A 12389-nucleotide genomic window follows, 5' to 3' on the forward strand; every position below is an offset into this window, starting at 1 on the left:
ACAAATCTCATTTCTTTGTGAATGCGTGGAAATGGAAACTCTATGGATCAATAACATAAAAACTATTTTCAGAAACGAGCATTATCATGTTATGTATTATTTATTATACTGTTTCTACTGCGTAGGATAAAGTACAGTTCTATTTTTAATGGGTATAAAAACGTATAAATAGGGCTGGGATTTATATGCAATACAAAATAATGAAATATGCATTTTATTTATTAATAATATGCAAAAACATGCAAAAAAAAATGAATAAATGAATACATTATATGATGCCAAAAATATATGATAAATTGACATTCAAATTATAAAAACATTTTTAAAAAATTCTTAAGTCTAAAAGAATATAATTATTAACGCTATTCAAGTTACACGAAACAATTTCACGGTGTTTTACATTTTCAAAAAATGAATGATATTCTGTTATAATTTCATTTGTTTTTATATTTACTATAATTCTGATGGACGTCACACGATGTCATTTTTGCGCATATAAATTTTGTTATCTGGGATATATATTTTTTTTTTATTATTATTATTAAAAATAAATATCATTCACAATTTGTTGTATAACAAAATAAAAAAAACACGTCAAGCAAATGGTCAAACAAAGCAATGGATTATCGACCAGGAGACAATGAGTCTATCCAGTGATGACTCTTTACATGTTCCGGCTAGAAATTTAACGTGGATCGTTTTTAATCTGAAATATCACGGAACCAACGTCTGTTAAGACGGCGAGGTAGGTTGTCGGGGAAGAAAATATAATAAAATATTGCTTTTTCAACAGTCTTAAAAGCTATACTTGAAAATTCTTCGACGTATTGTGGAAGTTTCCAACTAGCAATTTGTATTTTTGAAATTTTAGATTTTATGTAACGAAACTGTTTGCAACATACGACAACGCATATATAATGTGACCATACGTCCCGTTTAGAACGGGACGGTTCTATTTTATGTATCTTTGTCCCTTTGTCCCTCGGAGTATCTTCGTTTTCAGAAAGTAGTAAAAAATAACGATAATCAATTTTCATATGTCGATGAATTATTATTTTTATTATATTTAACTAGTATACACGCACGCGACGTGTATACACTGTATTACGGCATGGTGAATAGTGACGGTCAGGACCGGAGAGAGAGTGGAACAGGGAAGAATAGAGCTCTAGGATCTGTACCTCTGAGAAGGCCTGTCGTCTCAACGTTTTGTACATTATTTTATAATCTTATTCGCCATAGTATAAAATGCATATTTAAATATTTGTACTGTACTAAAATATGTACTAGTGCATACAAGTAGTATGTATATCTTGGCCGAACAAGTGTAAGTAAAGAGGTCCTGAAACTGATCAGCCCTGGGGCCCTCAAAAGTTCTCACTGGCTTTGATGACAAATGATGACGGCGAATGACAGAGGCTGTGTGTGGTGTTTCGAGATCATAGACATATTAATAAGTTAGTTTATTAATATGTCTATGATCGGAATAGATACACTAATAAAATACATACTATATATTATATATTAAGCATAATATAATATAGAAACACCGCAGTATCAGTGCAAACATAAAACTATTTTTCATAATTAATTATTACAGTGTTGCAGTATTCGTTAACCGTTTTCTTTACGTGGACGTTTTTATTACTCGTATAAATCTAAAAAGAGTTGTGAATAAGTCACTTATCAATAAGTGTAATTAATTATTTAATTTTTTTATTCCTTAAAACCATAATAGTATTTAATTTTGTTAATAATTATTAAATAAAAAAAAAAATTTGTTCGTACCGTCAACCGAGGTGACTTGAAACGATTTTGGTATTTTAAGCTTAAAAAAAATCTCACGGGGCTACAAAAAATACATATATACGTGCATACATCTCGTGAATAGAATAAGATTATTAATCTTTTCATCATTTAATCATTCATTAACTTTTTTGACCAAAGCTGGCTTAAAAAAAAAATATAAAAATACGTGTTACAAGTTACCTCAATTTTTGGGTGACTTGTAACAGCTATAAACATTCAACGTAAAACTAAACTAAGGCTCGTAAAATGCTACTTGTAACGAAGTATTTTAATTATTTTGGTAATTAAAATTATGAAGTTATATCGTTTCGACTAAAAAAATATGTGGTGATCTTACACATACACCACACTTCCAAACACGATGTACGACGACGACTATGTCAAAATACATACTAATTTTTACACGTACGCTTTTATCCAGTTAAATCATTTGTTACGTACAACAGGTTATCTTCAGCCGCACTGGTTTACAACGATAAGAAAAATCAATTTAAATTTGAATGTATTCGTAAAGCGATGAAATACACGTAAAAATAATATAAGTTCTTTAAAACATGCATTTTTCGCATTTTGTCTGCTATTATATTAATTTTATTCAAGATATGCAAAAAAAAAAAAAAACACACATACCAATGCACATAAATCCTAGCTCTACTTATAAATATATTTTTAGAATTATAGTGAATCTAGATTGTTCAGTAACCCGATAACTATACAATTGACGCACATTGATGGAAAATCATGAAACTATGTAGGTACCTACCTATAATGAAACATTAGTATAATAACGAACACTATCAAGAATTTTATTGATAACAAAGAATAAATTGATTATTATTTCTATAAATAAAATAACACACATAATAATGAGCACAGTAAAAAATTACATATTACATAAAATAAGTAATAATTATACTTTATTATATTAATAATATTTGTCAAAAACGTTATTAAAACATTGAAAATAAATAATTCATGATATTTTTTATCATTATTATAATATTTTTTTTTAAAATTGCAGCAAATTCAACTTTTATGCGGTAGATATATAGTCGAATAATTAAAATTCTATGCAGTCTTACTATCCACATTTTAATTAAATGCCACATTACAAGCTAGACAAATGATAAAAAAAATGGAAAATTTTTATAATATTTGAAACTGTACATTTGTTATAGTATTCATATTATTAATTATTCATCGTTATTCCATGTAATTTAGATTTTTATTCGTCCGGTGTTCAATAAAAATTATGGCTTCGTACAACAAAACGCGTACCTTTACTTTTCAAAAATGAAAGTACCTGTTTTATAATAATTATTATATTATTGGATTATAAGTATTTTTTCTATACGAATATTTAAATTGAAATCAGAACAACAATAAACAATTTAATTGATTAGAACACATTGATTTAAATATTATGTACATGTTGAGTTTCTTACGGCTATAAGGGATTTAGTAAAGTTGTTAAGGTTTCAACTGAATACATAAGTGTAATGCCTTGCTTATTTGCATAGGCATTTGCTGAATGCTCCGATCACACTAAATGATATCGATACATTTGTATATTCGACCTGGCTACTTGATATATTTTTTTGTTAACATATATGAACGAACAGATTTTCATTTTCGCCTGGAGCTAGCAAAAACATCCAATTCAGGTACTGATAGTATTTGTATGTATTCTATTATTTTTCGGCTTCCACAATAAATCTCGTTGTATATTGCTATTCGTGTTCCACGATCGGATGCATAAACGTATGAATTGTTTGCTCGTGAATATGTGATGTAAAATTGACCATGAATGAAATCAGGCGTGAAATCTTTCTCTATCGTTCAGAAAACAAACCGCACACCCGTCGAATGAGTGACTTCGGAGATTACCCGTGACCAAAAATAAAATAAATAAATATCATTTCGGTTTCAAACCAGGTAACAGTGGCGTATTTACGGAGGGGGGTCCAGGGGTACTGGACCCCCCAGAACCTCTCCAAAAAAAATAAAATAAACTAAAATTCTTACATATTTGCAGGATTGGCTATGTTAAACATTCACAGGGAAGTTGAAATTACTATTAATGAAGTGATACAGGAGTTGGCCAAAAAATCGAGACAACTAGAATTTATTTTATAACAATACTTTATAATATATAATGTTAAATACTATATATAGGTATATATATATAATGTTACATAAGACTTTACGATTATTACATTATTTAGTTCAACTTCCTCCAAAAACTGCATAAGGATGTAACTATTACAATATAATATATAGTTTATATTAATTATGTATAAACTGTGGACCCCCCCCAGAAAAAATTGAAAATACGCCACTGCTAGATACCTAACCAACCTGAAAATGCCTGGCCCCACCACTATGGCCCGGCCTAATGCATACTTGGTAATGATTGAAATTATCTTAAAGTAGTTTAGTCTTAGTTGCAGTCGTTTAAAATGTTAAAATATAACAATCATCCCATATCAATGGTAATAATTATTTTTAATTTTTTAACCTAATTTTTTGTGACCGAACAAAAAAAAATTTTTTGATGCCACCACTGTAAACGTGTACACACTTATATATATATCAAATGCGTATTTTAGGGGGGGGGGGGTGAATGGGACATTCACCCCCCCATGTCTCGTATTTTTGTTGAATATAATACATTGATTTACTTAAAAAATATAGTGTATAAATAATTAAGAATATAAATTACTAGTCTATCATTATAATATGTTATCATTATAACAGAAACATGAATTGTAAATTATTTTTAAGTTTGTATTGAAGAAAAATTAGTTTCCCCCCACCCCTCATGGCTTCAATTCAAATACATCCTTGATATATATACATTTATATAGATGATGTTCAGCCGTAAAGTCACGCGCGCATACAAGACAACCCGATCGATCGTGCACCGACAATGGTATAACCGGTTACCACCGCAGTTCTACCGAAACGATTGTTGCGTAAACGCGGGCAAACATTTTTTTACGACGGTCACCGCAGTGCGACGTAAGACGTCGGCGCAACAAGTACGATCGTTTCTTAGGGTACTGCGGAGCGCGCGACGAAAACCATCGGAGCGATGACCGACGGCCGTTGTTTACTGTTTCAGCGAGAGCCCGGCGACGATGGCTGCCCGTCTGATAGCAGCGGCGGCGGTATTCGCAGCATGCGTGGCCGCGTCCACCGGCGCCCGGGTGCTAGCCGTGTTCCCGTACAACGGCCACAGCCACTTCGCCATGGTCGAGCCGCTGGTGGTCGCGCTGTCCGAGCGCGGCCACGACGTGACGGTCGTCAGCCCGTTCCCCAGACGACGCGACGAAGGAGGAGCAACGGCGGCGGTGATCAACAGCAGCAGCAACGGCGGCCGTTACGTGGACGTGGACGTGTCGGACGCGTTGCCGCCGGCCATCAGCCAGATGGACGTGGCCGAGTTCGACGGGTTCTCCAACCCGGTGACCGGGCTCCGGGACCTGTGCCTGATGAACCACCGAGTGTGCGAGGCCACGTACGACCATGCGCGGGTGCGGGCGCTGATCCGAGGGCCCGACGCGTTCGACGTGGTGCTGGTCGAGGCGTTCTCCACGGACTGCTTCGCCGCGCTGGCGCACGTGTACGACGCGCCGCTGGTGTCCGTCCGCACGGCCGACCACTCGCCGCAGCTCAACGGGCACGTGGCCAACCCGCAGAACCCCGCGTACCTGGTCAACCACTTGCTCGCCTACGGCGGCCGCACCATGACGTTCGGCCAGCGGCTGGTCAACGCGCTGGCCACGCACTTCGGCACGGCTGGCTACCACGCGTTCACCGACGGCCCGTCTACCGAACTGGTCAGGCGGCACTTCGGTGCCCACATGCCGCCCGTGCCGGACATCGTGCGCCGGCGCACCGCTCTCGTGCTGGTCAACGGCCACCACAGTCTCACCCAGCCCAGGCCGTTGGTCAACAACGTCGTCGAGGTGGGCGGCCTACACATCGGCCGTCCCGAGGAGAACGCGGCCAACGTGAGTATGCGCATCGGCTCCGGTAGTGTCCGGTCGTGCACGCGCGAAATTCAATTTTTCACCAAAACGCACTCAACAACGTGTGCTATCTAGAATATTCAGTGGAAAAATTTAAATATGAAACAACAATGCTGCGATATATAACACCGCCAAGCACAACAGATGGTTCCTTATATAATTTTAATCGCTTTCCTCTGTGACACATAGGTGTAGAGTAAATATATTGTGTACACATTAACTTTAAATCGATTAACGTTGAGATTTGTCCGTTTAACTACTCGTAGAACGCACGACGAATCCTTAATATTAATAAATTGTTAAAGGCAAAAAGAAAAATGGTTAGTAATATTTTTCAAACGGAATAAAACATGTGTTTTGAACGAATATCGTTTTCGAACAATTCAACCACTATCTCTGATACAGGAATGGACGGATTACTGCGATTCGTGTGACCAAGGCGTCGTGTACGTGTCATTCGGCTCGTTGCTGAAAGCGGCCTCGTTCCCGGAACACTTCACCGCGTCGTTGGTGCGAGCCTTCGAAGCGCTGCCGTACTGTGTGCTATGGAAGTATGAGGGCGAGATGAACTCAAAACGCATCAAAGTGTCCAAATGGATGCCTCAACAACAGATCTTAAGTAAGCGGATTTTCTTTGAACGTGCCACTCGTGTGCGGTGTGCAGTGGCAAAGGTATTGTTCTTCCAATATTTGAAGATGGGCGCAAAGGATTAAGTGAAACATTTGATTAAGACTACGAGTCATCAGAATTATTAAGTATTATATATGTCCCTGTGTATGTGTTTGTGTGCAGTTCCGTTGAGTTCGGTGTCAAATGAACGGTCTGAAAATGCAAATGCTTTAAGATCCGATTCAGATCTATGCGATAATGCATCAGACCGGCTCGGAAAACATGAACAATTCTCACGCCACGTCACGATCGTTTTCCACGCTTTTTTACCGATTCATAGTGAAAACTACGTCTATAGCGCTGGGGGAAAGGGGCCTACGCAGTGCTCGACTTGGCAAAATTGAAGGATTGGGACTCTATTTACTTAAAAAAAAAAAAAAGAGCGTCGCCAAAACTTGTTAAGCTTTATAATTATAACGTAACAATAGTAGGGGGACGTTAACATTTCTGAAAATTAGTCGGGGTACTCCGTCCCCCTGCGTCCCCCTTCAAGTCGAACACTGGCCTTCCGTACATCTTATCTGATTATTTGCTCCTCGCCGAAAACCAAGTACAACACTTCCCTTTGTTTTAACGCCACGAGTCATTATGATGACAGTAATGTTACGGAGGAAATCCTTTTTTTGTTTACGTTCGACCTGCACTCGTAGTAAAATAGTCGGCGGATAACCGACATCCGTAATAACCACGTAATACAGTTGAATTATTATCATTGTTTCATTGTCGTCGGCGAAAATATTGTACCGAGTGCATGTATGAAGTATGCGTAATGCGCGTGAACACATTTGAACACGAAACACACGTTGAACAGCATGAGAAAAATGTTAAAAAAAAAATTATCCGTATTTCACTGCAAACACGTGTATCAAAGAAAAAAAGTGCTTTACATCCGTATAACTATTATTAGTGTCGACCAACGATATCGATATCGCGGATATTAATATTTTTAAACGATTATCGCAAAAATCGGGATATCCGAAACCCGGAACATTTTAATCGTTGGACGATGTTGCAAACTTAATAGTAACCGTCGTGAAGTCAATCGGCGTGTTTGAGGTCTGGCGCAAATCGAGACGCTGCCACAGTAACGCACCGCAACACCGAGTTATATGATCTCGGGGGCGTATTCAGACTTACTTCTAGAGGGAAGGAAGAGCGACTTAAATTTTTTCTTTAATTCAGGCTCAAAATTCACAAGTACATTTTTGGTAATATTTAAATCGGTTAAATCCTTAATATTTGTGATTTTTTTTTTTTAATCTAATTGCCGGATCCACTTGAATCGACTTTTTTGTACTTTTCTTCTAACACCTGTCCGTGTTTTGAAAGTTACGCTTTTTATTTGGTTTTTCACTGAGTATAGACCCGAAAAAAAGTCCAATTCAGTGTTCACAGCCACGCGTAATTTAATTTCGTTATAAAATGATCCACATTAAAAAAATTTGAAATGTGTATCTCACATATAATCAATTCCTTAAATACGGATTCAGGGGAGGATAGTTCCTTCGACCCTCTCCTAAAATACGCCCATGTATGATCTACCGGTTTGAACTGACGAGTGTAAATTTAGTAGGACTGCGCAACACTGTTCCTACGTCAGCCTGCAACTGTGCAGTGTTTGCTTAGTAGTTTCTAGCGAACGTGTGACGCAGTTTTTGAACTTTTTCGATTTTTTTTTAATTGATTTTTTTTATCAAGCTATTACTTTATTATTTCATGTAAGCTAATTATAAGGTAATTATATTTGACCACATTAGTATGCAACAGATACACTGCACGACGCGATCGAAGAAAAACTAATCGAATTCCGTTGTCAAAGCAAATTCACCGTGACTCTTCTTTATTTTCTTCGTGAAATATCATTTCGGGACTTTCTTCGTTTAACTAAAGATTAAATAAACGAGTTCATCCGATTCCTCGGATTCCGTACTGAAATCTATTATTAATCCGTTATTCAATCGTGTCGATGTCAAATGTTTTTATCGAATGACTACGAGAAACTGCGTTGTAATATTCGCTCACACGGGTCACGCAGTTGAGTCGTACACTGACTCGTTCTACGCTGCGCTACGTCGTCCACGTCTCAATTTGCGCCCGTCCTAAAAAGCCGCATTTTAAGTCTGAAATTAAACAAAAACAACTTTATTGTGTTATACACACCATAAATAAACTGCTGCTAAAAGCGATAAACCGCGTTTGCTCGATTTCGTAGCGTTTTATCCCAGTTTGATTATAAAGTTAAACACGATTGTGCATTCACATTGTGTTTATTCACATACCCCGCGGTCTTTTACTACGTTTCTAAATTTTTGATTTGCATTTGATATCAGGTAATTAATTCAAATTTTTAATCATTAAAAAAAAAATCAAAAATTAGAAAAATATGATTATACATTTTACTGATATAAACTTATAGTTATACTTATACTTAGTTCTTAAACTATTGATTTACTTACTAATTCGTCAAATGATGAGATAGACGTTTTAAAATATTTAAACAACTCTTCACCATACTGTTTAAGTGTAAAAAAATTTTTTGTTTCGCTTTTCACGTGGCCTTTTTAAATTCAAAGCACAGTCCCAATAACGCCGATTGGAGTTGATGATCTTTTTTTTTCCTCTTATGTAATATATAGATTATACTGACGGTTTCTGATTTACTTAGTAAATAAAAATACTAATTAGTATTTTAATTAGCAAATCGTTTAAATTTAATTTAAATAGTAACAAATGAATTGCACAATGTTTAATCTAAAACTTACTACAACTGTCTACAAAACAATGACATTTTTACCTATTTTTGGAGGGAAACGACGTATAACTTGTGCAATGTATATAGAGAGCGTTTTAGCACGCCGTTACGCGTATTTTTGTACTCCTAGTGTGTAACGGTCAAAAAACAAACAAATATTTCATATGTAAAACAAAAATAAATATTGATAAATGGCTTAAAATACGAAAGACTTATTGGAATTACGGGAACTGTAACTGTAACTGAATTACTGGATTGTCACAGTAACGTTAGATGGAGAAAAGTTCACAACTGCATCAACAATATATTGGTGAACCAAAAGACTTTTAAATACATTAAAAGTTAGTGGACAAAACTCACATTTTTTAACTACAGTTTAAAAACCTATTTCAGATTACAATGAAAATCGAAGAAAAAATATACGGGTTTATTATTGGCATAAGGTATCCTAGATTTCAAGAGTGGACATTTTTTATGTTACGGCGTGCCTACCTGTTTCGAATCGAAATCGATATTAATATTTTTTCTACGTACAGTATCGGAAAAATGGAAACGATATCGACAGTTAATCGTTGGCCAACCAGTGGCGTACATTCAATCTTGCTCTGGGGAGGGGGGTTTAACAAAAATAATCGTTATCTTCTTTTTTTTCCGTTACACAGATAGATAAGATAAATAACTGCTATAAATAGATATTATTTTATATAACGTTTTTACCAATTTACAGTTTACTTTTACATTACAGTAAATTAATAGCTATTGAAATATAAAAACAGTATAGTTAACAAAACTTTTCAAAGATCTATCAATATAATTATTTAATTATCATAATATTTGTATAGTTGTATATTTTAAGTTCAAATTGTAATAATGAAACTACGAATATATTACACGTCATCAATAATAAAACAATTTTTTTTTTTGGCCCTGGGGGGGTTTGAACCCGGGAACCCTCCCCCTCCGTATGTACGCCACTGTGGCCAACACTAGTTATTACACGACAATCGTTTGAACCGATAGGCATACAAACCATTGGAGTCTTACCGGGAGTGATCATATTGGTCACTGCAGACGATTTACAATTTTTTCGATTTTCAAACGATTTTCATTCAACTTTTGTGCGTGTGTTCAAAGATCACAGGAACGTCAAAGCGTTCATAACCCACGGCGGTCTGATGGGTGTCATGGAAGCCGTGCACTTTGGAGTGCCGATGATCGGTATACCGGTGTTCGGCGATCAACAATCCAACATCGCTAACTGTGTTGAAAAAGGCGTGGCCGTCGGACTGGACTATCGGCGAATAACAGCGCAAAAACTGATCATCGGTTTACGGACCATAATAACAGACACAAGGTAAGTTCTTTGGTTGTTAAGTTATAAATATATAAGGTCCTTAACTGATGCACGAAGGATTATTCGATTTTTCCATTTCGGTTCAAATGTGAACGAATTGTAAAAAAAAAAAAAAAAATTAAACTTTTATATCTGATCTTATACGCACTGTAGGAAAAGATATGGTACCTATACCATTCAACTGGTCATTCCAGTGATCAATTTCGAAGGACGGTGACTACACATATACTGTGATTTATCCTTTTAAGTATTATTCGGTTAGCGCAGGGTTATACATAAATGCAAATTGTTATCAAAAACTGATTTGTAATTGAGTTGAGAACGAATAAAATAATCTGCAATGAAAATATTTGGACGTTTGGGAGACTGCACATTACTAAAGAATTTACGTGAGGGAGCATGGAATATATTTGGAAGTGTTCAGCCACTTTCTCCCTCTTGTTATTCAGTTGGTCACGACTCACAAGTCTTAACATAGCGTTGATACCATTAGTTCAACTTAAGTTTAAGCGTCTTAAGACAAATGTCTATTTTGGTTTATTTAAAAACAACCTCTAACCAACCTACTCCCATATCCATGATAGATAGATATCTTAAATATATGTACCGAGTATAATACTATCTTATAAAATAATATAAATAATAATAAATATAAGACAAAATGTGAGTAAATTAACTTTCTTCCTCAATCACAAGCATGCTTAAAGGAAATAGATAAGTTGCTGTAAATCATTAATAAGTTCTAATTATGTAAGATTTCTAACGATTTAAGAAAAAAATATATCAGGCAATTGTGAGCTTTCCCGATTTTAATGATATGTTAACTCTTCCGGGTCCATACCAGTACTCCAACACTACCTGAAGGGTATAATATGTAAACTTTTCCAAGTCTGTAATATATAGTGAACAGTAGTCGATGTACTAATGAAATTAAAATTTTTTAATAACATTGAATCCTATTTGTTTTTATAATAATATGAAAATACAAATTTTTAAAAATTCAAATATATAAATTATAATAAATAATATAAATCTATTTCTTACACTATATAATTATAGTCGAGATACTATTGAAATAAAAAATCATAATAAATATTAAATTATCATTTAAATTTAATTCTTGTAGTACAAACATATAAATTAAAAAAAAAAAAACTTGAGAAGTTTATTCTTTTGGGTCTATTACTTCATATTTTTTACTCATTTTATTTTGTTCATCGTAACTTTCATTTTAGTTTTACATTTTGGTGTAATGCTTATTTTATTATATGATAAGGCTTTTACCATATAAAAGTTTACATATTTAAGTAAACATAATGTTGATCCTGGAGAGTTAACAAAGTATTCGAAGACTTAGCGATACAGCCAAGAGAGTTTAGCATCACCATTATAATACTTCATTTTTGATCGTGTGATTTAAGATACCGGTTAAGGGCAATGGAGTTATCGGCTTCATTCAGGGACAGACCCATGAGCGCACTGGAAACGGCTGTTTTTTGGACGGAATTCGTAATAAGACATGGAAATAATACCAATACTGCATCCCCGGCAATACATTTAGATTTTTATCAATATTTTTTGTTAGACGTTATCGGTGTTATGATATTGAGTGTTTTATTTTTATTTTACTTGGTGTTTCAAATAAAATATATTATACGATTGTTAATATTTTAACACATATGGACATCGGTAATTCCATCAATTATTATAATTCATACCAAAACCTAAATTTAGTTACATATTTTGTCACGTTAATAAAATGTATTATAC

General features: G+C 35.1%; 1 protein-coding gene across 4 annotated transcripts in view; it reads left to right on the plus strand.

The window, feature by feature from the left end:
* The window catches only part of LOC112694485 (UDP-glucuronosyltransferase 2B13-like), a 44804-nt gene extending 32501 nt beyond the window's left edge, over positions 1-12303 (plus strand). For 2 of the 4 annotated variants that reach the window (XM_025569956.1, XM_025569958.1), the window contains exons 2-5: positions 4934-5825; positions 6249-6462; positions 10400-10619; positions 12041-12303. In XM_025569956.1, the coding sequence (XP_025425741.1) occupies positions 4950-5825; positions 6249-6462; positions 10400-10619; positions 12041-12293 (1563 nt within the window). In that variant the 5' untranslated portion in view covers positions 4934-4949 and the 3' untranslated portion in view covers positions 12294-12303. Of the gene's footprint in view, positions 1-4676; positions 4869-4933; positions 5826-6248; positions 6463-10399; positions 10620-12040 lie in introns of all 4 variants that reach the window. The other 2 variants (XM_025569959.1, XM_025569957.1) reach the window with 2 other exon arrangements.
* Positions 12304-12389: the final 86 nt, after the last annotated feature.

This window comes from Sipha flava, unplaced genomic scaffold (assembly GCF_003268045.1).
Source record: "Sipha flava isolate LNK unplaced genomic scaffold, YSA_version1 130_pilon_pilon, whole genome shotgun sequence".
Taxonomy (NCBI): Eukaryota; Metazoa; Arthropoda; class Insecta; order Hemiptera; family Aphididae; genus Sipha; species Sipha flava.